The following is a 20,450-nucleotide window of genomic DNA, read 5'->3' on the forward strand; positions in this document are numbered from 1 at the left end:
TTATGACATAAGAGGATGCTAATCAGAACTTCCCTATTCATCATTTACTCTTCATTTTACAGCATACACAGCTCAGAGAGATGAGAAGACAGCCCCTGGTACTCTTACAGATGCTAATGCCAGAGCCTTGCTGGTGTGCCACGGACCTTTAGAACATTATGACTTTCTGATCAAGCAAGAAGAGCTGAAGAACGATGAGCAGCAAAGGAAAGTTGTGCAGCACCTGCAGAAGTTGCATGAGAGCCTTAAAGGCTACAGCATCAGTTCAAAAAATCTTCTTGCACAGGTGAGGTTTATCATGATAATTTTTTTTTGCATTTAGTTTTGCTCTTAAGAATGTGCTTAAAGTACAGAAATTCCTGTCTTTGACATCTCTTCCTTCTGTAGCTGGGGTCTTTACAGGTAGATCTGTTGTTTGGGTCTCTGTTCTTTTGTTTGTTTGTTTCTAAAACTCCAGTGGCACTCTAGAAGTAACCAAATTAAATACATTGAAATAATTGTGTAAGAAAATGTGCTATGATTTTGGTTATGTCCTACTGTCTGCCTTTCAAACACCCCCCCCCCCCCGCCCCAAACCTCATTTACATGTTGGTTGGCTATAGGAGAGGGGGGGCCTAGACCAGGTTTTAATTTTCAAGCACTGGTGTAACATGTGTTACACATATTGAGCAGTGGTGGTTTGTGTTCTAACAGATCTTCCTTGAATATAAGTGAGGCTCTAAATAATTCAGCTTTGCCAAACATCATCCTGTCAATCAGACATGACTTAAACCCCAAATCTGTTCTTTCCAGTGGTGTTAGTCTCCAGGTGAGGTAAGGAAAGCAGGAAGAGGTGTGACCTGCACCCTAGTTTGCTTTTTGGGGACATCTCAGCTGTTTTTTAGAGTATGAACAGAAATTGAGATGTGTCCCTGTTGCACAGCACCTTAGCAACCATAGTGCTTTAGCCTTTGTAGCAGCCCTGTAACTTCCCCCTGAAGCTGCTGATGCAGTGTTTTCCAGAGCCTCTGTGGCAGTATTTTTCACATCTTGTTCTTATGCTGATGTTGTCAGATTGTTGGTCTTGTGGCCTTGCACCTGCAAGTCTTGATAGTGTTGTACAGCTTTGGGACTGGCATGAGAATCCTCCCCTTAGCTTTTCTTGCCTCTTGTTGTGTGAATTTGAATTTATACCCCAGAAAACCAAACTAGTGCCCAGCAAAGTAGATAAGACATTTAATTACTTGCTACATATTAGGCAACCACAGATGTGCACAGAAGCCGAAGCACCACTGAATATGCTCCATTTGCACTCGGTTAAAACACTTACTCATAAACATGAAGGGAAACAACAAGAAGGGAGTCTGATGATAAAAGTATAGTACTGGGGGGAAAAAGCATGGCAAAGTGTTTGTTGCCATCATTATCTTAATTTCCCTGCCTGCAGTGGACAGACACCTCCCTAACCCTAAGAGGAGGCTGTGTGATAGCTGTCACTGCTCTTCCCAGCCAGCCACTGAATGTTATTCTTTCTCTTGCCCTGCTTTGGGTTTTATTTTTCATCAGAAGTAACTTTCATGTTCGCAGTCAATGCATGCTGTCATCTGCAGACCTTGATAATAAATCTCCTGTTAGTCTTTCTCAGCATCCTTTATGCATCACACCTTTGGACAGTGGACAGTAAAAGCCACTCAAAAGGAAACCAGATATCTGGCTTTGCTCCTGCAGTATCCTTTGAACATACTGCCAGACATTGATTCATTATCATCCTTTAGAAAACCTGTTATGATGAAGGTGCTGATGCTGCTGTCCAACCTGAGGATCAGTAGGCTAGAGCAGTTTGATCTTTTCTGCTAAACTGTTTTGGACATTTAGATACTCTGTTCTAAAAGCACAGCCTTTGAGAATAGTTTGGAGAGCTGACTTGTGTTAACTGGAGTGCCCTGAATCATTAGAGTTGTTAGAGCAGGTGTCTTGTAATGGCTTTGTAGATCAGGCATTATGTGGGTTTGTTATTTACTGTTTCTTTGATTGGGAAGCATGAATAGAGGAGAAAGTCTTTATTGTAGAGAACAAATACTAATCTTATTCTATTTAGGAAATTGTGATGCTACTTTGTCCCTGTGCAGCAAAGCTGGTTGCAGTGAAACCAGACTGACACTTTCTTAAAAGGGATAAGTCAAAAGCCAGTTTTTAGGTTGAGAATGTGGTTTTCATTAGTTCCTTTAAAACACTCCTCTCTTTCATTCAACATTGCTTCTATTCCATGCTTTGAAAAATCATTGCATGGCTTGCTGATACCTGGGAACAAATGCCACAGTCAGTCAGAAGCAGCTGTAGAGTTACTCTCTACTGGGATAAATACTGTTTGCAGTTGGAGATTTTTCTTCTGAAGTTTGATATCTCTGTGGAAATCACAGAAGATTGATAATCAGGTTGAGCACTGTAGTGCAGTGGCATACATCAGAACTCCAGAAGAGGACTTTTGTGTAAATCTGTTAAAGCCTGCTGATTTATGTGATCAAATCCTGATTAATGATGGAGAAGTTTGTTTCTCTTCTGGTGTCTTTGGGGAAGTTATTTTCCAGTTGAACCAGATCTCCTTTTGTGATATAATGAAGCCACATGAAGTATGGTTTAAATTCCAGAGCAGGCCAGGTTTTGCTTCAGCAAAGTTATGATCAACATCCTTAATGAAGGTTTTGCCCAGGATGAGTTCTAATGTTACAGGGTAGAGATAAATCTGTATTTGTGAATAGCTCGTTGACACTCTCCTCCCTTGAAGGCCTCAGGCTTTGTAACTTTGAACATGCTGGGAAGTGAAAGATAAACCTCATGCTGTACATGTTCACTTGCTTTTATACTCAAACATTTGCACTGGATTTGCTTAATGTTTTGTGCTTTATGGGCTTTCATAGATCTAAATGAAATGATTTTTTGCAGTCAAACACCTCAGTCAGTTACACATAGCAGTTTGTAGATGGACTTTTTGCCTTTTCAGGTTTCTAGCAACTTGACTAACCTTACTCTGAGCAGGAAATCTGCATTGGAAAGAATCTGCTGCAGCTTTTTAGGAATAAGAAATATTGGTGCTCAGCATTTTGAGGATGCTCATTTTGCCTGAACCTGTCATTGGAGAGAATGTGGTTGAGAGGTTGAGGTGAGGGAAAAGGAGAGACAGAGAGCAGCCTCTTTCTGTCAGCCTCTTCTGCAGTCTGATATTCCTTGTTTTATTGTTTGATTTCTTCTGTGATAGACTTGCAGAAGCCTCTTCTGAACTGACAGTTATTCCAGAAGTAGAAACTTTCTGCCCTTCTGAACAAGAAGGATCTGCTTTGGCTTTAGTTTTGTTCATTTGTCATTTTCTCTCTCAATAGATTCAGTCACTACAAGCAGGATTAGGAAACAAATATTTATGTCAGGCACAATAGACACATTTCAGTGTTTATCCAAGGGACTTGCACTACCTCACAGGCCAAAGCTTTCTGAAATCAGTAATCTGGAGGGGATGACACAAAACATTTCCTTCAATAATAAAACTGTGGGGATTTTTATGTTACATTTTGTTGTTATGGTGGTGGGGTTTTTTTGGCATCAGTTTAGAGTGAATTTGAGGGGGAAAACCCAATTAGTCTTGCTGCAGAGCAAGAAGGCTTCTGTTTTTCTAAATTATGACTCAAATTTGAACAATGACTTTGATCTTCAACTTGCTGAGAGCATGGCCTTGTATGTTGGAATATTTTGAGATTCCCCCTGAATAGAGGAGTTCAAGGCAGTCACTGTTTGCACAGACATTTTAGATCTCCAGCTTTTCAAAATAATACCAATTGGGACATCTTAAGAGTTGTTGAGTTGCTGTGCTAATGACTTGAAATAAGCTCAATTATAAGTGAGGTCATGTCTTGAAAAGAGGTATGAACAGTAGTAAACACCATTCAAGACCTCGAAAATGTGCTCAGCTTACAACCCAAAAGGAGGCCTGAAAGAGTGGGAGAAAGAGGCAGTGTTGTTAGTGTTTAGAACCAATAAAATCTGCTGTTTGGAGACTTGCCTCTTGGATTTTGCATATTTTCATTAACCACTTCAGTGCTGACATGCAGTTGCACTTGAAGGTTTTTCAGATCACAGTAAACATTCCTAGGAAATGAGTTGCAACTGCCAGGCTTCAGAAGATGCATGAGAGTAATTTCAAAACAATCATCATAATCACAACAACAGCAACAACAAAAAAGCCATTTTATGATCATGCAGAATAGTTTGAGACCAGGAAAACAGTTTGAGGCCAGGAGGGTGTCTGTGTTCCAGCAGTAAAAGTCCACCGATGGAGTTGAGTTATTTGTTAACATAAAAGATGTTTTCCTTTAACAAACAGACAGACAACCCCCCCACAAAACCCAACAACAGCAAACTCCAAGCATATAAACAAGCAAAACTCCAAGTAAAATCCAAACCCAAACCAAACTAATTCTTACTGTTATAAAATACACGTTAGGGTTGGGGAAGGAAGGATCCTAAAAGTACCAGCAGCATCTCCTGTGATGGGGGAATGCATCAAATATCTCCTATAAACTTCTTCAGTTGGCTAAAGAGGATTAAGAGCTTTTCTGGTGTTTGGTTTGCTTTTAGAGATGCTCAGTTCAGCAAATGTGTTTGGACCTGCCACTATATCCATCTATTTTATTAGTTGTGTTGCAATTAGGTCTAACTTAGTCTCAGACTGTGCCAGGGGAGGTTTAGGCTGGAGGTTAGGAGGAAGTTTTACACAGAGAGAGTGATTGCCCATTGGAATGGGCTGCCTGGGGAGGTGGTGGAGTCACCATCACTGGAGGTGTTCAGGAGGAGACTTGATAGGGTGCTTGGTTGCATGGTTTAATTAGGTAGGTGGTGTTGGATGATGGGTTGGACATGATGACCTTGAAGGTCTCTTCCGGTCTGGTCTAGTCTAGTTATCCTATCCCATCCTATCCCATCCTATCCTATCCTATCCTATCCTATCCTATCCTATCCTATCCTATCCTATCCTATCCTATCCTATCCTATCCTATCCTATCCTATCCTATCCTATCTTGCTGTCCTCACCAAACCAAACCACCCCAACAACAACAACAGAACCCAACCAACCAAACCAACCCCATAACAACAAAACAACTCAGTCACTTTTAAAAATCAACTAGAGATTTATTTAAGACTTTTGTGGAGACCAAGCCATTGTGTTTGTTTCCCTTAGCCAGCCCTCACACTTTTCTGGAACACTTAAGTAATGTGGTAAGTACTGGAGTTGGGAAAATACACTCAAAAAAGACAAAACTTCAGGATGGTTAAATGTAATTAATAAACACTTCAGAATGAGACAAAAGAAAAAGAAAAGCCATAAGGCATTACTCCTTGTTCTGTAACCTCTACAAAGAGAGGCAAAGCAGTGCTCTAAACACTTGATTTGTTCTTCTGCCTTAGTGTCCTTCCTTGTGAAACAGCAAACTGCACAAATACAGCCAAAAAAAGAAATAGAGGTGATGGGGTAATCTTTTGTCTTGTCCAAATGACTGTTGTTCCTCTGGAATGAAAAAGAATGCAATTCTTGTGAATGTCTCCTTTGGATTTTTGTTTCCCCTTCTTTTCTTCACTGTGTAACTCGGGGGCTTCAGTACTTCTAATGAGAGCAAGGCTCTTACAAAGCACACGCTGGAAAATGCTCCTCCGCGCCGTTCTCTTGCGGTGCTTTCAAAGCCCTTGCAAATAGTTGCAGCCTTGTCTATTAATGGAACTGTTTCAGAACATCTGAAACCCTGCTCAGCCACAGATTGATGATGCAGAGTTTTGATTAGCCTATTAATACAGCCCTGAATTAAATCTGAGAGTGGGTCTTACACAAGAGCTCTGCTTTCCTGTTTGCTGAATAAACCGCTGCTATATAGACCAGAGACATCTTTCTGCCTCTTGGTCGTTATTTTAGTTCAGGTTTAATTGGTGTTTTTGCTGCTGACTCCTAGGTTTCTTCAAATGTGGCACTGCATTCTGAGAAGTGCTTTAGAGTTAAGTCGTTTAGCAATTAGCCAGCTCCAAACGAGACCAGAGGGCTGCAATTATCATTTCCCTCTGTTTTGGCTCAGCTCGTAGGAGTCTGGAAGTGGAGCAGTTCAAAACAACCAAATACTCATCTGCAGTGTTTTTTTGGGGGGGTGTCAGCTCAGTTTCCTGAATTTCAGGAAAATTTGGTTAGGATTTCCACTTTTTTTCTTTGTAAAATTCTGTTTGTGTCTATGCACAGCAATTGGAGCTGGAACTGTTGCACATTAAAAGTCTTGCTGTTACTGCAAGTTTTTGGGTTTGGGTTGTTTTGTTTTGCTTTGGTTTTGGTTGCTTTGCTTTGCTTTGCTTTGCTTAGCTTTGCTTAACTTTGCTTAGCTTTGCTCTGCTTTGCTTTGCTTTCCCCCATTAAAATACACGTGAATAAAATAGAAGAAACCTTTAGGTGCCACAACACGTGTCCTGAGTAATAGGAAGGAGATGCAAAATTGTCTGGGCAGGATTCATTCCAGATAAACATAACTCACTTGAGAAAAGGCTTAATAAAAGGCATACTTTGAAAAGATCCTTTTAAAAATATGCTGTAACATGCAAGTTGCAGCTTGCACCTTGCAGCTTGCACCTTGCAGCTTGCATCTTGCACCTTGTAGCTTGGGCCTTGCACTTTGCAGCTTGCAGCTTGTAACTTGCAGTATGCAACAGATGTGCTGCATGGTGTTACAAGTGGCTTGATTTTATCTGTATATACACAGAGGTGCACATATATACAGGTGCCTTTTACTTTTACTGTGGCTCCACTGATTTTTAATCATGTTTAAACCAGAGATGATTCTGCATTTAAGATTCAAAGTGGAGAGAGTGGAACCCTGCTCAGTGGCTTTGCAATCCTGACTTTCTCAATCCTAATGATTTCTACCTTAAGCAGAGCTGCTTTAATAAGAATGTGGTAGATATATCTATGGATACTTCAATGTTGTTCACTTTATATCCTTTTACCCTAGGACTGTTTGTTCAAATGGCTTAATGAGGAAAAGGATTTGTGTTGATGGTGATGGATTGGGAAACATTTCATCATTTTATATGTGTTCTGGTCAAAAGGCATGTGTGCTGAGACTGGAGATGGCCTTGTTTTCACAAGGACTGAAAGCCCCCCAACCAAACCCTGCATATGTGTTTGTTTGGCCTCTTTGATAGAATTTGCACAAATACAGCACTGAAATTCCTTTCCAGTTCTGAGCTAATGATTTATTCAAGGTTATACATTGCTACCTAGTGCTGCTCTGGTGGGGGACTTCTTAAGGTGTCAGCTAGTGGTAGGACTGGAGGGAATGGATCCAAGCTAGAGGAGGGGAGGGATAGATAAGACATCAGGAAGAAGTTTTTCACCATAAGGATGGTGAGACACTGGCACAGGTTGCCCAGGGAGGTGGTGGAAGCCTCATCCCTGGAGGTTTTTAAGGCTGAGCTGGATGTGGCTCTGGGCAGCCTGATGGCACAGAGTCCCAGATTCTGGTGGAAAGTGCCCCAGCCCATTAGAACTGGAAGCTCCCTGGGGTCCCTTCCAACCCTGACAATTCTGTGAAATGTAGCTGTTTCCTTACTTTACCCCAGCAATGTACTTCCTTTTTTTTTTTTTAGCCCATATTTCATCTAATTTTTGTTTTGTTTTCATCTAATTTTTGTTTTCCTCTTGATTTGCAGCTTTTTGCTAAAAACAAAGCCCCCAAAGGTCTTTATGTCTATGGAGATGTTGGTAAGTTTCAGCTATGTCTGTAGAATTTTCTCTAAATGCATGTTTATATCCCAGTTCTGAAGTGTCTCAAAGCTTTGTGTACAGCAATAATTATTGCTGTAATGAATTTTTCCAGGATTAGTTTTCTTCCACCTTCTGATTTTATTTAATACAGGTACATTCCAAATTCTGGAAGCTGTTGGACAGGTTGGACTTGATGATCTTTGAGGTCTCTTCCAACCTTGGTGATTCTGTGATTGGACACTCTTACCATGTATAGCTTATTTTCAGTGTTGCCTGCTCATTAACATTTAAGAACACAACTTGGGAATGTGGGAAGTAATTGAGGGTGCCACGGGGTGGATTTATGCATTCTGATTGCAACAACACAGCATGAAGACACATTCACTCCTCAAGAGGAAATACTACCTGAAGGGAGGTTGTAGACAGGTGAATGTTGGTCTCTTCTCCCAGTCAGCCAGCACCAGAACAAGAGGACACAGTCTCAGGCTGCACCAGGGGAGGTTTAGGCTGGAGGTTAGGAAGAAGTTCTATACAGAGAGAGTGATTGCCCATTGGAATGGGCTGCCTGGGGGGGTGGTGGAGTCACCATCATTGGAGGTGCTCAGGAGGAGACTTGATGGGGTGCTTGGTGCCATGGGTTAGTTGTTTAGGTGGTGTTGGATTGGGTTAGGGTTAGGGCGATGATCTTGAAGGTCTCTTCCAACCTGGTTTATTCTATTCTATTCTAAAGGTGTTTCCTGGATGCTTAGGGAGCCATTTGTGCAACCTTTGGACCATCTCTGTATGAATTAAAATTTTAAACCCAAAATAAAAATGTAGTTGAAAGGTTTTGAACAGAAACTATAACTACTTGTCCTTCACACAGTCTGACTTGGTCAAAGAGTATAGAACCATAGAATGGTTTGGGTTGGAAGGGACCTCCAAAGGTCATCTAGTCCGACTCCCCCCCTGCACTGAGCAGGGACATCCTCCACTAGAGGAGGTTGCTCACAGCCTTGTCCAGCCTGACCTTGAATAGCTCCAGGGATGAGGCCTCAACTACCTCTCTGAGCAACCTGTTGCAGTGTTTCACCCCCTTCATGGTGCAGAACTTGTTCCTCACATCCAATCTGAATCTCCTCTTCTGTAATTTCAAACCATTGCCCCTCTCTCACGATCAATCATTATTGGAATCACTCCATGCTGTTCTTAAATTAACTCCCTCTTGGGTATTTGGTTTTTTTTTTATTTGAAGGCACAGGAAAGACAATGGTGATGGACATGTTCTATTCTCACCTGGAAGTAGAAAGGAAAAAGAGAGTCCATTTTCACGGCTTCATGCTAGATGTACACCAGAGTAAGTGCCCCCACAGGTATTTACAAGAATTGTATCAACTACCAGTATCTGTGCAAAAAGTCTGTCTCATCCTACTAATCAGCTTAGCTTTATTGCAGCATGTAAGCTAAAAAGGGTAAAAAAATAAGAGAGACATTAAAAGACTTGAGCATTGTCTGCCATCCCAGAGTAGGTGTTAATTGCATATTATTTCTCAAGTATCTCTTCTCAAAGATTCTGTGTACCTGATTGTGTGGAAAACTTGAGTGTATATTTAGGATGAAATCCTTCACTAAATGTTCTCCAGTTACCAATTAGCTTGCATGAAATCTGGAGAAGGCAATTGCTGAGACTGGAAGAGTGAATGTTTGATTCAATCTGCATGTTGAGTAAGCAATAGCTAAGTCAGGTATAAACCCCAAGGCGAGGGAGACCTGTTCTGGTTGGCAGACTTAGTATCAGGAATTCAGAGGAGAAGATAATAGGAGGAAGTTTATTGCAGGAAATTTTTCTAACAGGTTGAACAAGCTGCTTTGTTTTGACACAGATACTCTCATACATTAAAAATGTTGTTTCAGTTTCTGAACTCTGTGACTTTAAAACGCTGTGGAATTCTTAGCTGATGCTGTCGTTTACAAGTGGTGTGAGAGCTCCCTTTTTCTTGGGAAGCTTTCATCATTCTGCCACTTTTAGTGCCCTCTTTTCTGTCATCATTGGGTCACTGTTGGGGTTTTCTGTTTCCATTTCTTGTCAGATGTGCTTTAACAAAGGTAGGTTCTCACTGCCAGACCTTTGCCTGTAGTCAGATGAAATACAGTCCATGAGACAGTAAAGTATGGATGCAGTAATCTTATTTTGTGTCAGTGTCATCAGATTTACATGTGAAAATGTAAAGTTCTTTAGCTCTTTAATTGCATTCTGAGTATACCTTCAGAGCATGCATTGATTCTGAACACTGTGAGAGCTTTTCATGCTCTGACAATTGAAGCAGAAAATGCCAAATTACAAAGTGAAACTGAAACTAAGGTCATGAATTCCAGCAAGATAATTTCTATCAGCTTCTCAGAGCTACACTTAAGTGCATAGTATTCAAAGGCTCTCTGATATTTGTTTCTAACCAAGCATAGAGGAATGGCAGAATCTTTGGGCTTTAAATAACTGCCTGGATGTGGATGTAAACTGTTTTGCCCTCTTGAAATTAGACTTTTCAGCTTTCCTATTTTCGCTTGACTGGGTGACATGTTATTTGGCAGCTAAATAATTTTTTTGTCCCTGTCTTAGGGAAAAAAAAAGTGAGGAATATTTGTTGTTTGGTTGTTTGTTTGTGGTTTTTTTTTCCTCTCTTACCAACTGAGGAATACATCGCCTCAAGCAGAGCTTGCCGAAAAGGAAGCCAGGATTCATGGCCAAAACATATGACCCAATTGCACCAGTAGCAGAGGAAATAAGTGAAGAGGCTGCTCTCCTGTGTTTTGATGAATTTCAGGTAAGAAGTCACTCCTGGCTTCAAGAGAAGCTTCATAAGATTACTTTCAATCTGAAAATGTGACAATTGCTGCTGCTGCTGCAGCATTTGAATTGCTGAGCAGTCATGAGCTGAAGTTACTTAATGGTTTTGAAAGTGGTAGGGTTTTGGCTCATTGGTTTTTTTTTTTCCCCAGGAAATAAGATGCTAGTTAGCAGTTGAAACCCCTTTCTAGTGCTTTCATTTACCAGTCTGGTTACTGCTCATGGAAGGGTGTACATGCCTTAGAGTTTGAGACTCATGAGTAGTTTAGAACAGGAACCATCACAGTGTAGTTCATATAATGCCAGAAAATTGTCTCAGTGGCATTAAGGACATGGAAATAACCTGTCAAATCCAACCCAAACTCTTTCCTAGAGTTACTGGAGCCTTTTTGCATGGCAGTGCCAGATTATATCAATGCAACCAGCACCAGAACAAGGGGACACAGTCTCAAGCTGCGCCAGGGGAGGTTTAGACTCGAGGTGAGGAGAAAGTTCTTCACTGAGCGAGTCGTTCATCATTGGAATGTGCTGCCCAGGGAGGTGGTGGAGTCACCCTCCCTGGAGGTGTTCAAGAGGGGATTGGATGTGGCACTTGGTGCCATGGTCTAGTCATGGGGTCTGTGTTTATAGGTTGGACTCGATGATCCTCGAGGTCTCTTCCAACCTTAGTTATACTGTGAGAGTGTGATACTGTGATTTAAAGAAACTTCTATTGAACTAAATATGAAGGAAAAGGACCCAAACTCATAAAACTATCTGTAGTTGATTAATTTGCTTTACATATCCTGTGAATATTGGTTTAAGAGCATGTCACTAATGTAGGTTTAGAACTGCTTGATTAATTTTTGGGGGGATGTGGTGACATTTGGCAGCTTCAATCAGCTGTGTTTCCAGGCTGTCTGTCAAGTTTCCTCATTTTAAGAGCACAGACTGGTAGTTGTTCCCAAATCGATTGCCTGCTCCCTCTGCTGACTTGCTTGGGGTACATCAGTCACTTCACTTGTGAAAGTCCCCTCTGGTTTTGTCGGTGGGTCACCGTGGGAAAGTAATACAGGGAGTGTGCTTTAAAATGTGTGTCTAAGCCTTGGATTCTTAAGTGGATTGAAAAATAAATCTGGGTGTACTAATGTTCTAAATTCACAGCTTTATCAGCAGCTAGGCTTCAGGACTGATTGCCTGTAATGTGGAAGGTTGTGCAGGCTTTGCTTGCTGAAGAGGAGGCTGAGTGCCCTGAAATTTTGCAGAAGGCACTGAATTTGGGATGAGAAACCTCTCTGCTTAAGTAGTCATAAAGTAGTGCAGTGACATGGTGTGGTATGGTGACAGATGGTTGAAGTACAAGTATGGTGACACAATTAACACTGGCAATAAGGAACTGTATCTGATTCAGGATGTTTGCAGCTGGTTTCCCCAGTGGAGTTAATGGCTACATTCCACTGCAGTCCCATTCACAGGATCATTTCAGTTGGAAAAGACCTTTAAGATCATCAATCCAACTATTATCTAACTACCAAGCTGGTGCTAAAACTATGTCCCTCAGCACCACATCTCTCTCTTCAAAACACTTCCAGGGATGGGGATTTGACCACCTCTCTGGGGAGCCTATCCCAGTGTTTTGAGAATCCTTTCAGTGAAGAAGTTTCTTCTAATATCCAACCTAACCCTCCCCTGGTGTGTGTTGAGGCCATTTCCTCTAACTCATGTTAAAAGGATTGCTAGATTAAAATGAAACTGGAAAGAGCTGGAGCCTCAGAACATGTACTGCTCTGACTTGCACACAAGACTGCTGTCTGTTTTGACAGGTGGAAAGTCAAGCTGGGTCTACCTACTTTAGCCAAATGTTTGTGTGGAGGAAACATTAGAAAACTTGAGATTTGCTTTAAACACTTCAGGTTGCTTTCAAATACATGTTGGGGGGGAAAAAATGATAGGCTGAAATTATTTATTTATCTTATCCTGAGTGATGTTGCAACAGGAACAGCAAAAAGTATTGTTAGTGCTCACATTTCAGAGGAACCCAAATGCAGAACTTCAAAAGACAAAAAGCATTGCTGAGGTGGCACATTCATCTGTGACAGTGGGCTGAAACCAGAAGTACTCTGGAGTGAATCTTCCTGCAAAGCCTGGGGAATTGGCTGACAAGTGGGGAGTTGCCTAATTGATGGAGAAAACTTTCTTAAAGTAGTTTTATGTGTTCCAAACAAAAGGAATGATTCTTGAATGATTCTTTTTTGCAAGTACTCTGTGGTAACCAGGACCTTAGTCATGGAACTGAGCTTCTGACTTTGGCCATTTTGAAGCAGGTAGGTTTTTTGGTCAGCCTTTGCCTGAGCCAGAGGCTCTCAGGTGATGGAAGCATTGCTGCTTACTTGTGTTTGTCATACAGTTTCAATATTCAGGTCTTTTCCCCAATCACAGAAGTCTTCAGCCACTCCAAAAATGTGTCTGTGTTTGCACAGAATCATTCATGTTGGAAAAGACCCTTAAGGTCATGAGAGCCAACCATTAACCCTACTCTACCAAACTGACCACTAAACCGTATTGCTAAGCACCGCATCTAAAGGACCTTTGAACACATCCAGGGATGGTGACTCAATCACCTTCCTGGGCAGCTTGTTCCAATGCTTGACCACTCTTTCAGTGAAAAATTTTGTTCTATCACTAATCACTGTTTAAGGGCAACAAGGCTGGGGAGAGGCCTTGAGCACAAGCCCTATGAGGAGAGGCTGAGGGAGCTGGGATTGTTTAGCCTGGAGAAGAGGAGGCTCAGGGGCAACCTCATTGAAGGGGTTGGTCTCTTCTCCCAGGCAACCAGCACCAGAACAAGGGGACACAGTCTCAAGCTGCACCAGGGGAAGTTTAGGATGGAGGTGAGAAGAAAGTTCTTCACTGAGAGAGTCATTTGCCATTGGGATGTGCTGCCCAGGGAGGTGGTGGAGTCACCATCCCTGGAGGTGTTCAAGAGGGGATTGGATGTGGCACTTGCTGCCATGGTCTAGTCATGAGGTCTGTGGTGACAGGTTGGACTCGATGATCTTTGAGGTCTCTTCCAACCTTAGTGATACTGTGATACTGTGTAATTACCTGTAAGAAGAGACCATCACCTACTTCTCTCTATTGTCCTTTCAGGGTAGTTGCAGAGGGTGATAAGACTTCCCCTCAGCCTCCTCTTCCTCAAACTAAACAGCCCCAGCCAAACTCAGCTGTCCCAGAAGAACCTTTTGGAAGAACCCCCCTAGAGCTAAGCCATTTGTAATGATACTTTTGATGTGTCGGAACACAGAGGTTGGCCAATAAAAAAGAGATGAGTTATTTGGTGATCAAATAACTATACAGAGGTAATTAGACTCTTAATTTTGGTGTGTGACTGTAGCCTGTGGTAGGACTGATAATGAAAACAGAAGCCCTGATCTTGGCAAGCTGAATGGTCGTACAGTGTTCATCTTTATATACCACATGGACTTGAGGCAGGCTACAATTTAGGGAGTGTTTTACTAACCTGCATGCTATTAAAAGCCTCTAATAAAGATTAAGCTCTTATTTTTGTGCTAATACTAATTGCTTTTAATACATGCCTATGTTTGTCATTCATTACGTGGAGCTGTACCAATCAGTGGCTGACTGAGGCTCAGGCACTTACATATGTAAATGAGCTGTTACTCTACTGTGTTTTCTTTTGCTTTGGTTTTTCTTTGTTGTCTTTTTTTTTTCCTTTCTATTTTTTTTTCCCTATTTTTGTGACTGATAATGGAAAGCAGCACTAGGTCATAAAATCTTCTCTCTTAAATGCTAATGAAATGTCTCCATTCTCTCCATTAGGAGGCTCTTCTCGTTGACAATTTGTAGCCTTTGCTTTTGTTCTCCATTGCAATTTAAACAAACCCCCAAACAATTGGAAAATTCATGGATACATAGAATGGTTGAAGGGGACCTTGGAGATCATCTGGTTTCAATCCCCTTGCCGCAGGCAGGGGCACCCCCCTCCAGCCCAGGTTGCTCAAGGCCTCATCCAGCCTGGCCTTGAACACCTCCAGGGAGGAGGCATCCACAAGCTCCCTGGGCAACCTGTTCCAGTGTCTCATCACCCTCACTGTAGAGAATTTCTTCCTGATCTGCAGTCCAAATCTGCCTTCCTCAAGCTTCAATCCATTCAGTCTCCTGCTATCACTGCAAGCCCTTGCAAAAAGTCCTTTCCCAGCTGCCTTTCAGATACTGGAAGGCTGCTAAAAGGTCTCCTTGGAGCATTCTCTTCTCCAGGCTGAACAGCCCCAGCTCTCTCAGCCTGTCCTTATGGGGGAGGTTCTTCAGCCCTCTGACCATCTTTGTGGCTCTCCTCTGGACCCACTTCTTATTTATTGTCTAGTTACTGTCTTCTACCTACTTAACCTCATAGAAATGTTCTGGCTTTCTGAAGCTGTAATACACACAAAGAGCTCATATTTGCTTCTCACTTCTCAAAATGCCACTTGCTTTTTGACAGAACTTCTGAGAGTTGTTTCCTTCATCCCAGAAATGTCATTTAGAAATGAGGGAATGATAAGGGGTGGGGTGGTGGTGGAGTAGGGGAGAAAAAAATTGGTACTGCTTAAGGTCTTTTTGTGGTGCATTGCTATCACAACAGACCCATCTCACCTGGTGAAAGCACATCAGTCTGGCAGTCTCAAGCCAGGGGAGGTTTAGGCTGGATGTTAGGGAGGAATTCTTCATAGAGAGAGTATTGCCCATTGGAATGGGCTGACGGGGTGGTGGTGGAATTGCCATCATTGGAGGTGTTTAGGAGGAGACTTGATGGGGTGCTTGGTGCCATGGTTTAGTTGATTAGATGGTGTTGGGTGATAGGTTGGACTCGATGATCTTGAAGGTTTCTTCCAACCTGGTCTAGTCTGGTTCTGTTCTATTCTATTCTACCTGTTGTGTAATGAATGCATCTGATTCTCAGCATGCCATCACTTTCTGGATTGCCACACAACTGAGCTTCTGGTAAGTCCAAATGCAACAAGTTGCTGCATAAGGAAGGGAATGCAGGAGAAACGAGTAATGATGATAAAGATGGTTCACTTAACTACCACTGCTGATCTCTTGCAGGTGAACTCCTGTGAAATACAAATTGCTATTGCAAAGGGTTTCTTCAGAAAAGAAATTATTGCATTATTGCATTTTTCTTTCTCACTTCTGCAGGGTGCAGGGTGGTTTCTGTTTCCTGTTGTTTCTTGGTACTGTAAAGCAAGTTTGTTAAGCTAAACTTAGATACTTAAAGCAATGGTACTTTATGGCTTATTTTTCAGTCTTTCCTCTTGGTTTTCCTTCCTTCCCCAGCATCACTTGTCTCACCCATTTTTCAGTTTTTATCCACGTTTTGTGCCTGAAGGTTAGAAGAGGCTGACTGTGCTGGAAGTGACTGCAGTGCCTTTTGATTATTCATGGACAGTAATAGAAGGCACTTAAAAAGAACAATGAAATTGCTTATTTTTGTGATGGGCCATCTGTTGAATTGTTTTTTTGCAACAATCACACAATAGTATCTATGTCATATCATTCTATTTTCAACAGCAGCTGATTATGTCTAGTTGGCTACTTGTCTTTATTTCTAAAGCCCCATGACCATTTAAATTCACCTCTGCAAACCTTTGCCTCAAAGGTAATAGAAATGTAAAGCAGCCGGTGTGGATTTTCTTTCTCTCTTCTGGGTTTGGGTTTGTTGGTTGGTTTTTTTTTGATCCCTTCATGTTGTTTCTAATTAATTAGGCCTCTTAAATGTTTAGGTCTGCTTTCTGTGTCTCCCACCTGTAGTTTTAGAATAGAAGTTAACATGGAATCGTTTAGTGATTGGTAAAGAAATGGTAGAGTTCCACAATAAAGAGTGGGCAAGTTTTGCAAGCCTGTGGTACATTCACTGCTTATTAATTATCCCTTTGATTTTTTTTCCCCTCACCAAGCAGTAATTAGAATCTTTCTCCACGGCTTTCACTAACAAGCAATTTTTTTCCCCCCCTAGCTACAAAGCCACTTGCAGATCTATTGCAGCAGAAGCTGAAAGCAAGATGAAACAAATGTGTTGTCTCCTCCAGGTCACTGACATTGCTGATGCCATGATTCTGAAGCAGCTTTTTGAAAACCTCTTCCAAAATGGGGTTGTCGTTGTGGCAACATCTAACAGGCCGCCAGAAGGTAAAAACAAACATGCTAATGCTGTTGTCCCAGTCTCAGTGTCCTACAGAGCAACCACATTAAAATCATGCAGCATTTGATGCTGACAAACTCTCCAGCCTTTGACAGTCTGAGGTACTCCAATTTGTCCCTTGGTTTTTCCTGTACTTAAGGGGGAAAAGGTTTTCCAGGAAGTCTTACTCCTCCTTTCTCTCAAAGTGTTGCTCCCCCCAACTCCCCTCAAATCCTTCTGTGTTTTCTGAGCCTCTCTGCTCTGCCCTGACATTGCTGATGCCATGATTCTGAAGCAGCTTTCTGAAAACCTCTTCCAAATGGGGTGGTTGTTGTGGCAACATCTGACAGGCCTCCAGAAGGTAAAAACAAACATGCTGCTGCTATTGTCCCAGTACAATGAACCTCAGTGCCTTGCAGAACAATCATATTAAAATCATACTGCATTTATTGTTAATAAACTCTCTGGCCTTCACAAATCTGAGATACTTCAATTTGTCCCTTGGTTTTTCTCCCCTATTCTTAAGGAAGGAAGGTTTTTCACTAAGTCTTATTCCTCCTTTCTCTCAAACTCAAGATGTTCCTCCCCCCACCTCCCCTCAAATCCTTCTGTGTTTTCTGATCCTCTCTACTCTGTCCAAGCCAGTGGGAGGATATTTGATGAAAGAGTGAGATATTGCTTCTGCTTTGGGTGTATTCCAGGATGGGGAAAAAGTCATATTCTGCAGCAGGGAGTGGAAGTGAAGAGTACATAGAGCTTCCCAGTTTCTGACTTGGAAACTCACAGACTTGATCCACCAAGACAAAGCAGGATGCCTTGTCAAGATGCCATTTTCACAGCCTAGTTTGAGGCCATTCATTGGGAATTAAGTGGAGAATTGCTTCCATTTCTAACAATATTTTTAGACAGAGAATGACTACCTGGGTGGATCCCTCTATATAATCCCCAGGTCTGTATGGCTTTTGAGCACGCAGGGGTTCCAAATCCTTTGTTATATCCTTGCTTGAAAACAGATGCTGCTTATTTCTTCTGCTGAAATCAGCTATATGCCATTAGAAATTTAAGTCATCTTTCACTCCCTGCCATTTTCAGACTTTCCCAGGACATTCCTTTCTTCCTTGAGAATGTATTGAATTTTCATACAGCAAAAGAAATCAATTTCAGCTTTCATTTCCTACCTTTCTTCCCTTCCTCTCTCTAGCAATGCAGAGTTTGATTTGCCAGACTAGAAGACAAGCTGACATTGTTATTAAGACTAAGTAGCAAAATGGTACTGATTTCCTTTCTTTCAGATCTCTACAAAAATGGTCTTCAGAGAGCTAATTTTGTACCATTCATAGCTGTGCTGAAGGTGAGTCACTTGTTAAATGCTTTTCAGTTTTGCCTGCTGTGTTAATAAATTAGAGATTTCCACAGGATCACTTTGATGCTTGTTTCCAGATAACATGTTTGTGCTTTAACTGGCTGGGGCAAAAAATAATTGAAGGTAAGGCAAAAAGGAGCTCTTGCTCTCTAGAATTAACACATCTCAAAAACTGGACTGTTTTTGTTATGAGAAGAAGTTATCTTTCTGACTCAGGCAGCAGAATTTGTTTAGAAAAGGCTTTTTTGACTGGGGTGAATGTGCTGTGTAACACAATATTCCTCCAACAGTTCTCCTGTACTCTACCTGGGGCTGCCTTACATTTATTGTCTTACATTTATTGTGCTACAAAAGCTCAGTGTGCCTTTGGTGGAAGGAAAGTAGCACTCAGTATGTACCCCTCAATTACTTTGTTTCTGGGTCTTTCTTGTGTGTAAGTGGTTTTCTGAGTTGTCATCTGTGAGGTTTCACTCTGCTCTGCCCTGGTGAGGCTGCATCTGGAATATTGTGTCCAGTTCTGGGTGCTTCAGTTCAAGAACGACCTCAGGGAACTGCTTGAAAGAGTCCAGTTGTGGCTAAAAGTCTTTGGCATGCAATATTCTTTATTATAGAATCCTAGAATGGTTTGGATTGGAAGGGACCTCCAAAGTTCATCCAGTCCAACCCCTCTGCAGTCAGCAGGGACATCTTCCACTAGATCAGGTTGCTCAGAGCCTTGTCCAGCCTGACCTTGAGTAGCTCCAGGGATGGGGCCTCAACTGCCTCCCTGGGCAACCTGTTGCAGTGTTTCACCCACCTCGTGGTGCAGAACTTGTTCGTAACATCCAGTCTGAATCTCTTCTCTAATTTCAAACCCATTGTCCTGTCACTGCAGGCTTTTGTAAACAGTCTCTCTGCAGCCTTCAGGTACTGGCAGGTTGTTATTAGGTCTCCCTGGAGCCTTCTCTTCTCCAGGCTGAACAGCCCCAGCTCCTTCAGCCTGTCCCCATAGCAGAGATGTTCCAGCCCCCTGATCATCTTCATGGCCCTCCTCTGGACATGCTCCATCAGCTCCATGTCCTTCCTGTGTTGAGGGCTCCAGAGCTGGATGCAGCTTAGGGCTTAGTTTCTGCAGCAGTGCTGCTTCAGTCTCTCAAATTTTACAGAGACAGAGCTTAACAGAGATCAGAAGTATTAGAAAGGAAAATCTTCTAATTCTGTAATTGCAATTAGGTTCAGTCCCTTCTGATTGAGCTTTTAATCTTGCAGCATCTCTTCCCAAGAATTTTGAAGTGCATGGAACTCCTAATGTGATGATTTTTGTAGTGGTGTTTTGCTGGTGGTTTTTTTTCCCCCAAAAGAAAGGCAGTTCTTGGAAAGAGAAACCCTCTCAGCTACTTTCTTCAATTGTTCATCTAAACTGATGAGGAAAAATTTCTAAGCATTTAAAGAACTGATAGACAAATAAAGCTCTGTGTCTGCAGCAGCCCTGATGTAAGCTCTGAAGCGAGGGTCTTAAAAAATGGAAGAGAATGCACACCTTACCTGGCTGCTCCGGCAGTCATGCTGACCATGTTTTAGGTTTTGCAGATGCTGAATGGAGATACTTGCATCAGCCCTTAACTCTTCTGAAATCCCAGTTCTAACTTGCTGATGAGTTCAGTGCTTCATTCTCTGGACAGTCAGGAAGGAAAGCACCTCAGATAGTTTGTTTTGTAGAGCCTGTAGCTCAAATGTGCAGTTTTGGGCTTCCAGAGGTCTCCTGGAACTGCAATGTGAAGTTTTAAAATGTCAGACTGAGTCAAAGTACCAAATATGTTGACTTCTGCATTTTCTTCGTCTGGGAGATGTGCACTGCACAGAAGTCTGACTGAAAATCAGGAAGTTTTAGGGCTTTTCATAGCCTGAGTAAAACTGAGGCACCGTTTTAAAATGAAATGTTTAGCTTTGCCTACCTGCCTTTTGCTTTAACCAAAGAGAAACAATCAGCCAGAAACCTGCTGTCAGTTGGGCATGAAACTACTCTGAGCTCCTTACAGTGAACTTTGGTTTCCCTTTTCTGCTATGAAGGGAGCAAATCATTCTTTCTTTGATTTGGTTAAGCATTTTCCACTCCTCTCAAATGGAAAGCAGTGTGTTTTCATGAGCTGTGTTGTTCACTGGCTTTCTCCAAATTGAGTCAGGATTGTTTATTGACATTGTTGCCTACTCAGGTTTTAATTAAAATGCATCCTGCCTTACAAAGCAAGAAATGGAGGAATTGAAAAGTATTTTCACTTCTCAATAACTGTGGTTTGAATACACAAAAAATATTTGCTTAGAACATCTAGAGCTTGCCCCTAAGGAAATTGGGGGGTGGGGG

General features: G+C 41.9%; 1 protein-coding gene across 1 annotated transcript in view; it reads left to right on the top strand.

Moving 5' to 3' along the window:
• Positions 1–20,450, top strand: part of AFG1L (AFG1 like ATPase) — a 46,300-nt gene that overhangs the window by 3,236 nt on the left and 22,614 nt on the right. The window contains exons 2-7 of the mRNA XM_068160488.1: positions 63–286; positions 7,708–7,759; positions 8,997–9,098; positions 10,433–10,563; positions 16,655–16,754; positions 18,039–18,097. Coding sequence (XP_068016589.1) covers positions 63–286; positions 7,708–7,759; positions 8,997–9,098; positions 10,433–10,563; positions 16,655–16,754; positions 18,039–18,097 — 668 coding nt within the window. The remainder of the gene's footprint in view (positions 1–62; positions 287–7,707; positions 7,760–8,996; positions 9,099–10,432; positions 10,564–16,654; positions 16,755–18,038; positions 18,098–20,450) is intronic.

The sequence above is a fragment of the Melanerpes formicivorus genome, unplaced genomic scaffold, assembly GCF_026170545.1.
Source record: "Melanerpes formicivorus ecotype bairdi unplaced genomic scaffold, bMelFor1.0.p_v2 SCAF_50, whole genome shotgun sequence".
Taxonomy (NCBI): domain Eukaryota; kingdom Metazoa; phylum Chordata; class Aves; order Piciformes; family Picidae; genus Melanerpes; species Melanerpes formicivorus.